At 45.0% G+C, this 17,294-nt stretch overlaps 1 protein-coding gene across 1 annotated transcript in view; it reads left to right on the top strand.

Annotated features, from left to right (window-relative positions):
* SLC5A1 (solute carrier family 5 member 1) overlaps window positions 1-17,294 on the top strand; it is a 73,502-nt gene that overhangs the window by 30,853 nt on the left and 25,355 nt on the right. The window contains exons 6-10 of the mRNA XM_005567508.5: window positions 12,249-12,354; window positions 13,471-13,551; window positions 14,830-15,050; window positions 15,291-15,426; window positions 16,299-16,406. Of these exons, the coding sequence (XP_005567565.3) occupies window positions 12,249-12,354; window positions 13,471-13,551; window positions 14,830-15,050; window positions 15,291-15,426; window positions 16,299-16,406 (652 nt within the window). The remainder of the gene's footprint in view (window positions 1-12,248; window positions 12,355-13,470; window positions 13,552-14,829; window positions 15,051-15,290; window positions 15,427-16,298; window positions 16,407-17,294) is intronic.

Here is a 17,294-nt window from a genome sequence, read left to right as displayed (position 1 = left end):
GATTCTGTCTTCTTTTATGGACAGATAAATGAAAACCCTGGAGTTGGAACGAACCTCTGAATCAGGAGTAGAACCCAGGTCTCCGATTCTCAATTCACTGTCCTTTTCTCTGCACAAGGCTCCTGCTTTTTCTTGGAATCAGCTGTCTGGGCCTTTAATTGCTAACTCTCTGGGGAATTTTTACTCTCTCTTTCTCTCTCTCTCTCTCTCTCTGAACCCAACCACTGGGGCTGCCCCTCTACCATTTAGCCTGCTATACTTGCCAGCCTAGAGCTGTAGGCCCACTTTGCAGAACTGAGATTTCTCAAGGATTGGAGGGCCACTGGGGTACCTTTGATAGCTGGGCAGAGTTCTTGGCTGACCTACTGGAGCAAACATTATGTTTCTCCTCCTCCTCTTTCCTTCCTTTTCCTTCTTCCTTCTTTTTTCTTCTTCCTTCTACTTTCTTCTTCCTTTTCTTGAGACAGGGTCTTGCTGTATTACCCAGACTGCCAGACTGGAGTGTGTGGCATGATCATAGCTCAGCGCAGCCTTTCCCTCCTGGGCTCAAGCGATCCTTCCACCTCAGCCTCTTGTGTAGCTGGGGCTACAGGTGTGTTCCACCATGCCCAGCTAATTAAAAAATTCTCTTGTAGAGATAGGGCCTCACTATGTTTCCCAGGCTGGTCTCAAACTCCTGGACTCAAGCAATCCTTCTGCTTCAGCCACCTAAAGTGTCGGGATTATAGGCATGAGCCACTGTGCCCGACCTTGTGTTCCTTCTTTACTTCACTTTTTCTTCCTTGAAAGTGTTCAGGTCAATTCCTCTTGATTGCAAAACAAAACAAAGCAACAACAACAAAAAACACACAAAACAACCAGGAAACCACTAAACTTCTGAGATATCTTTCTGACAGCCCAGAAGATGGAAGGAAGAGAAGAATTTGCTTATAGATTTCAGTGTGCATTTTTTTTTGTCCCCAAGGTGACTGTCAGTCTGATAAAGGTGAAAGCAATGGTATAAAAAGAAAAAGAAAAGAAAATGTAAATGATAAGGAATAAGAGAAAGAAAATAGGACTTTGGTAAGAAAACTACCTTGGAGAATAATTGAAGAAACTGGCTCCTAGTCTGTTCCCCTGCCCACACTAGCGGGTGACCTGGGGCAAATGTCATAAAAGCTCTTTAGAGCTTAGCTTCTTTATGAGTAAGATGGGGATAATAATTTCCGCCTTGCCTGGATCACTGGGTGTTGGTGAGCATCCAGTGAATTTATTTGAAAGCACAAAGTGTTCTTGAAATGTAAGATATAATGGTAATGAGGCCGGGTGCAGTGGCTCATGCCTGTAATCCCAGCACTTTGGGAGGCTGAAGCATGACGACTGTGTGAGGCCAGGAGTTTAAGATCAGCCTGGGCAACATGGCGAGACCCTGTATCTACAAAAAATAAAAAATATTAGCGAGGAATGGTGGTGTGCACTTGTTGTCACAGTTACTCAGGAGGCTGAGGCGGGAAGATCACTTGATCCCAGGAATTCAAGGTTGTGAGCTATGATCGCACCATGGCACTCCAGCCTGGGTGACATAGTGAAATCTTGTCTCTAAATAAATAAATAAATAAAGATATAATGATCATGAACATGGTTGAGAGCCTTCAGCACTCTCTGCAAGCAGCTCTCTGGGTTGCAGCGGGGCGGAGAGAAAGGTGGTGTTTTCTGAGATCACATAGGGAGTAGCTCCAGCTTTTCCCCTTAGCCAGCAGTTGCAAAGTGCTCATTGCTCTATCAAAAGGGTTGTCTCGTTGCCTATAATCAATTTTTCTCCCTCTTGTTGTTCCCCCCTATCCTGCACCCAAAGGCGAGATTGGTCCAATCTCAGTATCTTGCAAAAGATCTGCCCTGGCTGAGATGTGAGTTGGGTTGGATCTGAGTTGAGCCATCTACTCTAGCTAGGTAGGGTTCTGAAAATACAGTTGCTAGTGTTTCTATTTTCCTGATTACTTAAAGTTGAGACAACAGCAACATTAAATAACATTTGCAATTTTTTTTTATTATGGAAAATTTCAAACATACGTCAGCAAAGATAGAATAGGATAACAAGCACTCATGGACCTAACACTGATCACTTAGCTTTAACGATTATCAACATTTTGCCATTTTTGGTTCATCTATCCTCTTCAAATTTTTTTCCCAGTAGTATTTTGTTTTATTTTATTTTTTCCAACTTTTATTTTAGGATCAGGGGTACATGTACAGGTTTGTTATATGGTTAAATTGCGTGTCACGGGAGTTTGGTGTATAGATTATTTTGTCACCCAGGTCATTAGCATAATACCCGATAGTGTTTTGTTCCTCACCCTTCTCCCATCCTCCGCCCTCAATAAGCCCCAGTGTCTATTGTTCCCTTCTTTGTGTCCATGTGTACTCAGTGTTTGGGTCTCACTTATAAGTAAGAACATGCAGTATTTGGTTTTCTGTTCCTGCATTAATTCTATTAGGATAATGGCCTCCAGCTCCATCCATGTTACTGCAAAGGAAGTAATCTCATTCTTTTTTATGGCTGCATAGTATTATGGTGTGTATGTGCCACATTTTCTTTATTCAGTCCACCACTGATGGGCATGTAGGTTGATTTCATGTCTTCACTACTGTGAGTGGTGCTCGGCAGTATTTTAAATCAAATCTCAGATACCACGTGATTTCACCGTAAATTCTTCAGAATGTACCTTTGACTTTTAAAAATACAACCATTGTGCTATTATCATATCTAACAAAATTTACAGTAATTTCTTAATTTAGGTAGTTTAATACCTGGCCCATATGAAGATCTTCCTAATCATCTCAAAAATGTTTTCTTACAGTTTGTTTGTTTGAACCAGGATCCGAACAAAGTCTAGATCACATTGCATTTGGTTCTTTCTTTAAAGGAAATATACATATATAAGTCTTCAGCCTACTACAGTTATTTTTCCCTTTTACATTATTACCTTCCTGTCCTAGCCTACATGAATAAACTATTTTTTATTGGGTTACATGTCTATTTGTTGTTCAGTTGTGAAAGTTCTTTATATATTCTGCATGCTAGACCCTCATCAGATATATGACTTGCAAAAATTTTTTTTCCCATCCTGTGGGTTGTTTTTTCACTTTCTTGATTATGTCCTCTGATGCACAAAGGTTTTAAATCTTGGTGAAGTTCAATTTATCTATTTTATCTCTTGTTGCTTATGCCTTTGGTGTCATTTCTAAGAATCTATTGCCAAATCCAAGGTCAGGAAAATGTACCCCCTTGTTTTCTCCTTAGAGTTTCATAGTTTTAGTGCCTATATTTAGGACTTTGATCCATTGCAAGTTAATTTATGTGTATGGTATGGCCATGTGCTACCATGCCCAACTTCATTCTTTTGCATGTGGATATCCAGTTCTCTCAGCACCTTTTTTTTGAAAAAATGATTGTTTTCCCACTGAGTGGTCTTGCACATAAGTTTTTACTGAACTTGGTGAAAACATGCTCTTGCTGATAATGCTGTTAAGGTTTTGTCTTGGAGTGGGGGCCAACACCTAGGAATAGTGCTGCCTCCTTGTGTAGCTTCCTGACTCACACTGCTTCTGCCCTTGACCCATGCCTTTGTGCTTTCTCCACTAACGTCATGATTCAGCCTCATTTACTTTATCCTTCTCTGCTTCAGGGTTGGTGTTTTTGTTTTTGTTTTTTAGATGTAGTTTCACTCTCGTTGCCCAGGCTGGAGTGCTGTGGCACGATCTCGGCTCACTGTAACCTCCACCTCCCGGGTTCAAGTGATTCTCCTGCCTCAGCCTCCTGAGTAGCTGGAATTACAGGCACGCAACACCATGCCCTGCTAATTTTTGTATTTTTTTTAGTAGAGATGGGGTTTCACCATGGTGGCCAGGCTGGTCTCGAACCCCTGACCTCAGACGATCCACCCACTTCGGCCTCCCAAAGCGCTGGGATTACAGGTGTGAGCCACTGCGCCCGGCCCCCAGGTTGGTTTTTAGTTGTAAGATGAAAAGCCTGGGCTTTCCCATTTTATTTGATTAGAGACCCATGTGCAGAGCCTGGACTGGGAAATGCTGGGAAGGCTAGAGAAATAGGGCTTTGGCCTCCTGAGGAAGGGCAGTGCATCCATCTAAGAATAATAAAAGGTAATGTGAGCAGGAGGGTGAGGAGGTCAGACTGCAATGAGCAGGAGGGTGGTACCTGTCTACTGTGCACGTAGAGAAGGGTGCTGGGCCTCCCCTTCTCCCAGGCAAGTGTCCTCCAAGTCCACAGTTCAAGCAGGTGAAAGTCTGTGGACTGCAGTTGCCATGGTAAGAGCACTCTTTGTCCTCAGAGCTGGTGCAGGGGTGGCAGGGGTGGTCATATAAATAAATTAGGTGCCCAACCTCTCTCCCTGCCTTCTCTATCACCTCACCTATTTTTCAAGTTACTGATTAAACCTTCTTGGACTTGGGAGCCCCCAGGGAGCCGAGGGACAGCCTCTTTTAGCTCAGATCCGGATGGAGCCCATCCCCCAGGAGCCTGCTTTTTCTAAATTTGGCTTTTGAATTATATCTGTTGTGGGCTGTTCCCTGTGTGTGTGATTTTTGGGGCTCCTTACCCTCCTCACCCTCCTGCTCACATTCCCTTTTCTCTTCTTGGACAGACGCACTGCCCTCCCTCAGGAAGCTAAAGCCTGATTTCTTCCCAGCATTTCCCAGTCCAGGCTCTGCACACTGGTCTCTAATCAAATAAGACTGAAAAGCCCAGGCTTTTCATCTTGTAATTAAAAACTAACGCTGAAGGAGAGGAGGAGAAAGTGAAGGAGGCTAAATCATGATTTAGTGGAGGCCATGACCAACATTATACTTACTCCATCCATTGCCTAAGACCAGGGATCCCTTGACAAACACATAAGAAGTTTGATAGCTGCCCTCTAGTTAGTGCCAGTCTCTTCATTTAGTCTCCAATAGGGGTTTTACTTACACCTTCTCCAGTTCTCAGAAGAGTACAGCATGGGTAGAGATTTCTATTATTTGTTTGTTTACTGAGATAGGGTATTGCTCTGTTGCCCAGGCTGGAGTGCAGTGGCATGATTATGGGTCAGTGCAACCTTAAACTCATGGGCTCAAGTGATCATCCTGCCTCAGCCTCCTGAGCAGCTGAGACTACATCCATGTGCCACCATGCCCAGCTATTTTTTACTTATTTTTTTAGAGATAGGGTCTCACTGTGTTACCCAGGTTAGTCTTGAACTTCTTGCCTCAAGTGATCCTCTTGCCTTGACCTCCCAAAGTGCTGGGATTACAGGTGTGAGCCACCACATCTGGCTGGGATTTTTATTTTATTTTCCATTTTATGGGAGAGAAAACTGAGTCTCAGAGAAGTTAGGTAATTTCCCCCAAATTACACAGCTGTTATGTGGCAAAGCCAGGACTTGGACCAGGGTCTCTCCAGTGCCAAAGTCTGTCCTCAGAGTTCTGCCCTGTGCTTGGATGGGATGAAGGCATAGAATGAGGGGATGGGATAGATCATGTGGTCTTATGTCCTGCATTTTCATTTTACAGATGGGGAAACTGAGGTCCAGACAGGGGAAGGGACTGTGAGGGGCTAAAGAAGCAGAACTGGGATGAGAGGCAGATTTGTGACCCTGAAATCTAAACCTTTTGACATTATATGCCCCCTACCTTCTAAGTCTTTCATTCTTCCAGTACAGAGTAGGTTAGCATTCAAGACCCTGGGAAAAATGAAGACAGCCAGTTAAATGAACCTCACAATATAAATGAGTTGCCAACAGTAGGATTTGAGAGGACTGTGAGGCGAGAACATCAGCTGCACACTGGGTATATGAAGGATCTGAAGGAGGAGCATCTGGACAGAGGGTAGGGTAGGGAGGGATGCAGACAGGCAAGGCTTTGTCTTTGTAAATTCGGCTGGTTTTAGGTTCACCTTGGGTCACAGAGCATGAAATTTAAAAAATAATTACATCGATATCAACTGTACTTTCTAGAAGCTCACTTCAAGACGCACAGGAATGCAGGGCTCATGGACAAAAGAAAATAACTGTTCATTAACAAAATATGGTGATAAGGCATTTATATTGCACACAAACCAAGATTCATCAATTGTATGTGTGTGTGGAAGGACACGGATGATTTGTGATGGGTGAGAAGAGGGGAGGGATGGTGTGAGATTCCCATCCAGAGAGCAAACATCCAGGGACCTGCCACGAAGGCTTGGGAAGAATGTAGGGATCCAGTGGGGGTGTAATTAATGGGAGAGAGGAGAAAGTACAGGGCATTGTAGCTGCAGAGCCCAGATATGGCCCAGACCACTGGGCAGCTGTGATGTGGAGCCTTGGCTATGGCTACCATCTTTTGGTCACATATTTTTGGGCTCCGAGACTCAGAACTGATTGTCCTTCCATGAGCTCCTGAATTTTATTGGCTCCCTTGAGCGCCTGCCTTATCAAGCTCTGAGAAGCATTCCATCCTGTAAAATTTCCTGACATGTGCATCTTATGCAAATGTGCACAATCCCTGGTGATAAAGCCTCAGATTTTATGACTTACACCTGATGACTGAATGTTCACGTCCCCGTCTGTGTTTCCTGGGGCTGTTATCACAGATCACAGCTACAATAAATGTTTACAGCAATTCTGCTGTCCATTTTGGATCCTTGGGTGAAAAGAAGAGCTTTGGCTTTTGCTTAAGATTTGAAGGCTCATTCCCAGGGCCGCTCACTTTCACAAGTGGGAAGAGAAATGTGAGTAATGGGGCTTCACCATCTGAAACCTCGAGGCTAGGCAGGATTTATTGAGTGCTCAAATACATCTTGGTTAGGACCAGAATGGACAGCAAACACACGCATATAAAATCACTGGATCTCAAAACATCAGAGCCAAGGTGAAGCAACATGCCCAAAGCTCCCAATCAGAGACTCAGTTACTTGCAGATGCTTTCCAACTGGGGTCTGTATTTTTATTCCCCATGAGTCCCATGGACATTGTTCAGCCAAATTTTCAAAGTGATAGGAACAACACCCCTGGGCTAAATCCAACACATGATCTATTTTCGTAAGTAAAGTTTTACTGGAGCCCAGCCAAGACCATTGTTTGTGTTGTCTGTGGCTGCTTTTATGCTTTAATGGCAGAGTGTGACAGAGACAGTAAATGCAAAGCATAAAACATTTACTCCCGGACCCTTTACAGAAAAAGTTTGCCAATCCTTGACCTAGAGGACCGTAATTTTTTATTTCACTTCAAGTTGGTTTTGCTTACAGCATTGTAGACATTTTCTTCTTTCCCTTCCGTCTCCTCTTTCCCCCTCTCTCTCCTTCCTTCCTTCCTTCCGTCCCTCCCTCCCCTCCTTCCTTCACTCCCTCTTTCTCCCCTTTCTCTCTCTTCCTCTGTTACCTTCCCTTTCTTTCCTTCCTTCCCTCCCTTCCTTCTCTCCCCCTTCCTTCGCTCTCTTGCTTTCCCTTTGTTTCCCCTTCTTCCTTTCACTCTCTTTCCTTCTCTCCCTTCCCTTTGCTTTCCCTCCCTCCATCCTCCCCCCTACTCTCTTTTAAGGACTAACATTAGTTTAGGGAAAGAGCAATCTGGGATAAGCTGTGAAACAAATGGTCTCATAGGATTACAGGACAGTTCTTTTATATCAAAGGTGGTTCTGTATTCTTTATACAGTCCCCTATTTTTATAAATAAAAAATTTAATGAAATACTTCAAACATACAGGAATGCAGAAAGAATATAGCAAACACCCTTATATCCACCACTCAGATTTTATAGATCTTAACAATTTATTATCTGTAGAAAAGAAATATAACATTACAGATATAGTTGAAGACCTATTTATACCCTTTCTTGGTCTCATTTTCCTCTTTCCTGAAAGGTGAATGCCGTCTTGCACTTGGTATGGATTCTTGTAGTCTATGTTTCTATATTTTTACTACATATGTATGGGTACCCAGATAGCAGTAAAGAATATATTCTGTTTTAAAATTTCTGCTTCCTGCACTTTTGAAACTGTAGGAAAAATGTAACATTGGCATTTAAAAATCTTGGGGTGGGAGATGCCCACTGGAACTGCAGTACCAATATTTTCATATTTTGGCCTTGCTCAAATTGTGTGTATTATTTCACAAAGTTGCAATGAGAATATGCGCACCATTTTGTTGCCTTCTTCCCACCCCAACCATCAAATTGTAAACGTTTTCTAGTTTCAATTTTCATAATTATTATTTTAGGGGCTGCAGAACATACTGTTGACATATAATTTTTAGAAAGCCATTTAAAAATCCTCTCATGGACAAAAATCTCTTGACAGTGGTCACTTTTGGGCTACTTTTACTTTTTAGTGTGTAACTTCTATGGTTTCTTTTTTATTTTTTTATTTTATTTATTTTTGAGACAGAGCTTTGCTCTGTCACCCAGGCTGGAGTGCAGTGGCACAATCTCGGCTCACTGCAACCTCTGCCTCCCAGGTTCAAGCAATTCTCCTGCCTCAGCCTCCCTATTAGCTGAGACTACAGCATGCGCCACCACGCCTGGCTAATTTTTATATTTTTAGTAGAGACGGGGTTTTACCATGTTGGCCAGGCTGGTGTCTCAAACTCCTGACCTCAAGGGATCTGCCTGCCTCAGCCTCCCAAAGTGCTGAGATTACAGGCATAAGCCACTGTGCCTGGCCTGTGTTGTTTATTTTAACTCCCCCCCCATACATTATTTTATTTGAGATTTTATTTTAAAAGTAAATTAAAAACTTTTTCATTGTTGTTAAAAAAGACCTTGCTGGCTGAGCATGGTGGCTCAGGCCTGTAATCCTAGCACTTTGGGAGGTTGAGGTGGGTGGATCACAAGATCAGGAGATTGAGACCAGTCTGGCCAACAGGGTGAAACCCTGTCTCTACTAAAATACAAAAAAAATTAGCCAGGCGCGGTGGCACGTACCGGTAGTCCCAGTTACTCGGGAGGCTGAGGCAGGGGAATCACTTGAACCTGGGAGATGGAGGTTGCAGTGAGTTGAGATCGCACCACTGCACTCCAGCTTGGCTAACAGAGCAAGACTCTGTCTCAAAAAAAAAAAAAAAAGAAAAGAAAAAGACCTTGCTCTCTGTAGAAAATATTCCAGAAAGGAGGTCCCTTACTTGTCGATGTTTTGAGGATCAAAATAATGCATGTGCCTAAAAGTCCTTGGTAAACTGTAAAACTCTCTGAACATGAAGAAAACAAAAATACGAAAAAAAAAAAAAAAAAAAAAAACACCCTAGTGGGTTTGTTTGGCAGCTAGGAAGAACCAAAGACTAATGTCAGAGCACCCAGACTGCAGTGGCCTTGCTCAGCTGGAGTCACCTACATGAGCTTAGCTAAGGTATTCCCAGCCTGGCCTTTGGCATGCCAACGGCAGAATTCTTCTCTGAAGCTAGAATGACTCATGTGAGGAAGAATTTGTCCTAGGTTTCTTCAATTCACCAGGGAGCTTTCCTTAGAATTCTTTATCTGGGCCGGGCACGGTGGCTCATGCCTGTAATCCCAGCACTTTGGGAGGCCGAGGCAGGCGGATCACAAGGTCAGGAGCTCGAGACCATCCTGGCTAACTCGGTGAAACCCTGTCTCTACTAAAAATACAAAAAATTAGCTGGGCGTAGTGGCGGGGGCCTGTAGGCCCAGCTACTTGGGAGGCTGAGGCAGGAGAATGGCATGAACCCGGGAGGTGGAGCTTGCAGTGAGCCGAGATCGCGCCACTGCCCTCCAGCCTGGGCGACAGAGTGAGACTCCGTCTCAAAAAAAAAAGAAAAAAAAAAAAAAAGAATTCTTTATCTGTACTGTTAGAAGGAAATAGAGTATCATAAAAACAAGATTTCCATTAGCCCAACACTTTACAGCAGTCTTTGAGGTCCTTTATAGCATTATCTTAGAACTTACGTGTTACTTCTTTGTGACTAATGACAGCAAGGCACGTATTAATGAGGGTATCACAGTCTACTATGGTGTGTTGTCATAAAGCATTAAAAATTAACTACTCTGGAAAATAAACCAACCAAGGGCAGTTTAAAGGCAGTATCAGCTTTGTAATCTTTTCCTAGCTTATTTACACTTATTAGCTAATCCACCAAATCAAAAGGGTGTGCATTTAACAGAATTTCACTGCAATCAGTGAATGGGACCCCTTGAATTTAAGAAACTTTATGGGACTGTATAGAGGCATGAGAGGAGAGGGACCAGCATTATACATACTCATTACAATTTCAAGTGGCCCAGTGTGCAGAGTCAAGAAGAAGTGGCCATTTCACCTTTGGCAAGACTTATGCACCACAGGGGACCCTTCCTCCTCTTGGGCTACTGCAGAGGGCAAGGCAGAATGGAAGCGGTCCAGGACCCAGGAGGAGAATGCTTTCCTCACTGCTGACCTTTCCCACTTCCACCACTGAGAATCACAAGCCCCTGGAGCCAGGACTTCCTGCATAAACACAAAGACACGGAGAATTAGAGAGGAGAAATGTTTTACCCAAAGGCTTGCAGGCCTAGAGTGGTGGCACTGGGGCTAAAATGCTGGTTATTCTGACTGCTAGCTCCAGGGAGAGAGGAGTTTCTTTCTAACTCACCATCTCTCCTCCCACCTCCTGGCTCTGCCTCCCCTCCTTCACCAGGGAAGACAGTGATATTCGGTCCCCTGGGTGAGAGAATCTTCAGGGGAGGTCTGGGCAGAGGGGAACTAAGGCATCAGGTCCTCAAAAGACCCACCTTGGGGGAGGGGGTCGAATCACCCTCCAGGGCTCACGTGTTAGCTCAGAAGCATGGAGTTGGTATTAGATGTGCTCTCTGCTAACTAACCGAGGGAGGGAATAGGAGATTCTCATAGGAGGGACAGGCAAGTGTGGGGGGAAACCTTAAACACTGGAGGGCCCTCAGGAACAGCAATGTGATGGGGACTGGGAAATGGGACTAGAGAGGAGATGCAAAGTGTAAGAGGAGATGTGAGAAGTGAGAGTCCAACCCTACTGGCCCATCCCCAAGGCTCCGTCTGGGCGCTGTTTGCGTGCCGTGAAATGTTAGGATTTGTGCAGTGAAACAGCTTGTGCATTCATTCCATCTAGGGGAAGTCCAGTTTCTTCCACACCTGGAGATTTGGAAACAAAAGACTCAGCTGGGCGCAGTGGCTCCGCCTGTAATCCCAGCACTTTGGGCAAGGCAGACAGATCACGAGGTCAGGAGTTCAAGACCAGCCTAACCAACATGGTGAAAGCCTGTCTCTACTAGAAATACAAAAATTAGCTGGGTGTGGTGGCACACACCTGTGATCCCAGCTATTCAGGAGGCTGAGGCAGGAGAATCGTTTGAACCCGGGAGACAGAGGTTGCAGTGAGCTGAGATCACGCCACTGCACTCCAGCCTGGGTGACAGAGTAAGACTCTGTCAAAATAAATAAATAAATGCAGTAAATAAAAACGACTCACCATGATCATCCCTTAATACGACCCTCCCTGGTATTGTTTTGGAGATGACATGAACCTGTATTTGGGGTGACCCTGGTGCTCTCTGCTGGTTTATATGAGCAACTGCACCATCCCGCCAGGTAGAAGGTTCATTAAGACAGGAAGGAGGAGAAATGGTGAAAGTGGAAGAACTGCATCAAGAATTCAGGAGTGAAGAGGGAGCAGTTCTCCCAAAAATTACATGAAATAATCTAAATAAAACCAGCAAGTACCAAGGCTGCTACATAAGAGGTGCTTGGTGATGTTCTGGTTGTGTTTGAGTCAAGATGGACTGCATCTGGGTTGAGGAGTTAAAATTACAAACTTGCTAAGTTTCTCCCCACTCCTGCGGGGGCTGGTGTTTCTCACCAGGACTCAGACTTGCTTTTGGGAATGAGTTCTGATAAACCTGTGTACACTGAGGTGCAAAAGATGGACAATAGCTCAGAACAACAGTCTACAGGTGACTTGCAAGGAACATCTAAGTGTTAATAGTTGTTTCTTGGCAAAAATAGTTCCATAGTTCAATGAGTTTGTGAGATGTCATGTACCATGTTCCCTCCCTGGGGATGACCATACATGGCATGTATTAAAGGCTCAGAAAAGTTGTGTGGCGAAGAAACTGCCTTAACTCTGTTTAGCATTTTACAGACCTTTTTGACCATGGAATTCTTTTTCTCATAGAACACCTATTATCATCTTAAATGAAGCTTGCTTGGAAAATCAGGAATAGAGAGACCATAGGCCCTGTAGGCAGCTGACCTCTCTCCCTCCTAACTCTGCTTCTCCTCTCTTTCCAGGCAGACATCTTCTCGGGGGCCATATTCATCAATCTGGCCTTAGGCCTGAATCTGTATTTGGCCATCTTTCTCTTATTGGCAATTACTGCCCTTTACACAATTACAGGTGAGTTCATTCAAATAAACCAGCACCTCAAACCCAGTTCGGGATTAGGCACTAGTGAAGGATAAAGGGAAGTAGGAGAGGTGTTTTTTCCTCCTAAGGAGGAGACATACACTCAGGTAACAGTTTGGGATTGCGGTATTTGCTTAGTCCCCACTCACAGACCCTACAAGTTATACGAGTGGTTTCAGAAAGCTGTGGTGTTGGCTGGGATAGTCAGGGCAGCTTCTCACAGGAGTGCATGCAGAGCTGGGCCCTGTGGGTTGCAGAGATGACTTAGCTAAGGTGGGAGAATCAGGGCAGTGGCAGGTGCAAAAATAAGTGAGCACAAGGGGAATGGAGGCAGGTTGGGCACGCAGATGCTCTTGGCTGGAGGAGGGTGGCCACTGAAGGATCCTGTGTGGGTTTGGGGGGACCATACAGCTTGATAGTTCAAATGAGGTCACAGTATAGGGGCTCTGAAAGCCAGACAGAGGCCTTGGATTTGATGTGTCAGGGACTGGGAACCCCTGTAGGGAGGGAGAAAGGAAGTGACTCACATACAGAGGTTTTAGAGGAAGACTCAAGTGGTGACCCAAGAAGCTGGTGCTTGAACAGCAATCGGGCTCCTTTGCAGAGGGGTCACTCTGCCTCCTTGGCGGGGGTGGGAAGGATCAGCTTTAGCACTTGCTGCTTGACTGGAGCCCCACAGCTTTGGGGACTAATAAAAAGGTAGACATAGAAGTGGCCCTTTGAAATGTGCCAATTTGGTGATGTCCCACCATCTCCACAGCTAGCTCTTTGCTCCTCCTTGCCTTGTGTGTGGAAGATGCTTCCTCTTACCACAGAGGAGCCATCTCCTTTGAGCCATCTTCTGGCTCAAAAGGGTCACACCAGACTCTTTCCCCTCAAGTAGGGAGAAGCATTCGCTACTTCTATGACAGGTGGAGTTGTGGGAACATGCTGAGTAGCAGAATACTGTAACAAGACGAGAGGGTGAAGGAAGGAAAGGCAGACGGACGACTGCAGGGGTGTTCTCAGAAGGCCAGCAGGAAGTAGAGGGTGGAAAGTGGGGAAGGAAGCAGGTAGACAGGTTGCTCTCCACACGAGGTCAGATGTGTTGTCTTCTTGCCTGCTTAGGGGGCCTGGCGGCAGTGATTTACACGGACACCTTGCAGACGGTGATCATGCTGGTGGGGTCTTTAATCCTGACTGGGTTTGGTAAGTGGGGCCAGGGCAGGCTGAGGAGGTGGGAGCAGAGGTAGAGGGCCTCAGGAATAGAAAGGCAAGTCCAGCCTCTCTACCTGTTGCCAGACTAGGCAGTGAGCTGAGGAGTGCTCTGCCCTTCCAAAGGGAGGGTCCAGCCCAGATGGGCTGTCATAGTGAGTATGCAGGGTCAGTTTCCTCATCTCTGGAAGACTGAGGTTGGGTCTGGTCCTGGGTTTTCTGCTGCCCTCTTTCACCAGTCTGGGCTAGTGGCTGTGCTGTGAGCCTGTGATAACATGGTGTTCTGTTTGCAGAGAAACTGGACAAAAAAAGGATAAGGCTAAATATCCATCAAGCTAAATCTATTCAAATGTTGTGTCTTCAATCTTAGGCTGTATCTTATCTACATTTTGATGTCAAATGTCCTTTTATGAATTGTTGATAGTGGGTGATAATGTTCCTTTTAATGCCCTTATTTGGCAAAATTAAAAACTTGGCTCCTCAATGTTGGCCCTCCAATTAATTTTTTTTTTTTTTTTTAACTCGTCTATGAAATCTTAAAGACAAGACTAGAGAACCTAGGTAAGGGTACTTATTATGGGAGGATAGAAAGTACATTTTATTTCTAGGTGCTCAAGGCCCACTTTGTATCCTGCAAAGACTCGTATTTGCTCTTCTCTCTTCTGTTTTCTAAGGACTTTCATTTGGTTTTCCCCAACAGGCCCTGGGTGTTAGCAAGGCAGGCAGTGGAATGACTTATTCAAGGACACACAATTGAGAGGTGGCAGGTTCCGGATTTCTCACCCATTCCCTGTCCATCCCACCACACTGCTGGGTCCAGGGGTGGTAGGTGTGAGTCCGAGGTCCCAAAGGCCACTGTGTGTGTCTAGGTCTGTGTGTCTCTATGTCTGAGTCCAAGGCTCCAAAGGCCATGACTGACAGCAGAGGGTGAGGGAAAAAAACAGAGTCTTTGTATGTGGTCCCAAACCAAGGTCTTTCTTTGATTAATGAAAGTCCCTTCCCTTTTATAAAGAGGTTTACAGTTGGAGCACTTTTACAAGTTATTGCTTTGGTCCCCATAATAGCCCCCGAGGGGGCTAGGCAGGGCTACTAATCTCATTCTATGGATGAGAAAGCTGAGGCCCAGAATGGGAAGGTGACTTGCCCAAGGCCACTCAGTAAGGGCTCTGTCCGTGGGTTGGGTCCTCTCAGTTTCTCAGGCATCTATGGAAAGAAGCTGCTATGAAGAGCTGAAGGTTTCAGAATGTTCATTTCTGTACCAATGTTTTCCAGCTTTTCATGAAGTGGGAGGCTATGATGCCTTCATGGAAAAGTACATGAAAGCCATTCCAGCCATGGTTTCTGATGGCAACAGCACCTTTGAGGAAAAATGCTACACTCCGAGGGCCGACTCATTCCACATCTTCCGAGATCCCCTCACGGGAGACCTCCCATGGCCTGGGCTCATCTTTGGGATGTCCATCCTTGCCCTGTGGTACTGGTGCACAGATCAGGTACCCAAGCTGGATGTGCGGGACGGACAGAGTCTTCCCCAGGGCGCTACAGGAACTCCTGTCTGTCTGTGGTTTGTAGGGTTGGGACAGGGAGGGGAGAGCTCAGGTGGTTTGTGAGTTGCCATGCCCCAGTGATACAGGAGTGCCAAGTCAAGGACCCAGGATGGCGAAGCTGGGAAGTGCAAGAGTGTCACAGGGTCTCTGGTCTGCATACCTCCCTTACTGGGCTTTTTCTGGCAGGTCATTGTGCAGCGCTGCCTCTCAGCCAAGAATATGTCTCACGTGAAGGCCGGCTGCACCCTGTGTGGGTACCTAAAGCTGCTGCCCATGTTCATTATGGTGATGCCAGGAATGATCAGCCGCATTCTGTACACAGGTAATAACTTCTGCTGGACCCACAGGCCGCTCTCCCTTTTTCTGTCTCCAAGTCACTTCTAAAGCTCTATAGCTTCCAGCTTCCTTTTTTTTTTCTTTTTTTTTTTTGAGGCCAGGTTTCACTCTGTCACCCAGGCTGGAGTGCAGTGGTGTGATCATAGCTCACTGCAGTCTCCAACTGTAACTCCTGGGCTCAAGTGACATTCCTGCTTCAGCCTCCTGAGCAGCTGCGACTACAGGTATGTACCACCATGCCTGCCTCATTTTTTATTTTTTTTGTAGCGATGGGAATTTGTTATGTTGCTCAGGCTGGTCTCGAACTCCTGGCCTCAAGTGATTCTCCTGCCTTGGCCTTCCAAAGTGCTGGGATGATAGGCATGAGCCACCATGCCTGGCCCTCTAATATATTATGGTCATATCCCAGCATTATTGTTTCTGTGCTAGACAGTGAGCAACTTGAGGGAACTTTTGGAATTGTCTTTCCTGGTCTCTTACATTGACAACTGTTTTCTCCTTTTTTTTTGTTTCAAATCTCCTAAAGTTATGACATGCCTCCAGGTCACTTCTCCCTAATAATATTTGCTCAACTGTTGCTCAGTCTCTTGCTCCCTCCCTCCCACCCTGAACGGTTCTTTGATTCCTTTCCTCCTTTTCCTAGAAATTGTCTTTCTTCCTTAGTCAGAGCTCATCAATGTGTCAGGGCCAGCAGGGCGGGGCAGGCACCAAAGGGCTCTGTGGAGAGCTGCACTCCCATGGAACCACTTCAGGGCCTTGGAAAGGAATATCCTGTTTGAAACCTTGTTTTAAGAAGGTGAATTTTGGAAATATTTCCCCAATGTCTGCTTGCTGACATGGCTCTTCATCTCTTCCCAGACAAAATTGCCTGTGTCGTCCCCTCAGAATGTGAGAAATATTGCGGTACCAAGGTTGGCTGTACCAACATCGCCTATCCAACCTTAGTGGTGGAGCTCATGCCCAATGGTGAGAGTCTTTCTTGGGAGGCTGGTTGGATTTAGGCACCACCTAGATTTCTGTGGACCTTCTGGGCAAAGCCATTTCTTAGTCGGGGGGTTACGAAGGAAAGCATCATTGTGGGTGTCCTCAGTTTTTGGACATGTCCTTTCTCAGTGGGAAGGAGACATATGACTTGGTTGGGTTCTATGAGTTCTGGGACTTGCCCATCAGTCAGGCTTGGAAAGGAGATGATTTGAACACTTGTTAGATAAAAACATGACTTTTCCATACTCATATAGAAGGTCTTTCAAAGCTCTCCAACAGTGGATGTAAATTAGCACACTCTTTATGGAAAACTGGATGGTAGTCCCTCAAAAAATTAAAAATAGAACTACCATATGATCTAGCAATCCCATGACTGGGCATATAGCCAAAGGAAATGAAATCAGTGTTTTGAAGAAATATCTGCTCTCCCGTGTTCACTGTAGCATTGTTCACAATAGTCAAGATGGGGAATCAACATAAGTGCCTATCAATGAATGAATGGATGAATGGATAAAGATGTAACATACAGTATATACACAATGAGATACTATTCAGCCACAAAAAGAAGAAAATTATGTCATTTACGACAACGTAAATGAACCTGGAGAACATTATGTTTAGTGAAATAATTTAGACTCAAACAAATGCCACATATTCTCACTTATATGTAGAGCCTTAAAAAGTCAAATTTGTAGAAGCAGAGAGTAGAATGGTGGTTACTAGGGGTTAGGGTGGGGATCTGGGAAGATGTTGGTCAATGGTTACAAAATTTCAGTTGAGAGGAATAAGTTCAAGAGATTTATTGTACAACATAGTGACTACAGTTAATAACAATGTATTATACACTTGAAAATTGCCAAGAGTAGATTT

This window comes from Macaca fascicularis, chromosome 10 (genome assembly GCF_037993035.2).
Source record: "Macaca fascicularis isolate 582-1 chromosome 10, T2T-MFA8v1.1".
NCBI lineage: Eukaryota > Metazoa > Chordata > Mammalia > Primates > Cercopithecidae > Macaca > Macaca fascicularis.
The sequence above is the reverse complement of the archived record's forward strand: the minus strand, read 5'-3'. Positions and strand labels throughout refer to the sequence as shown.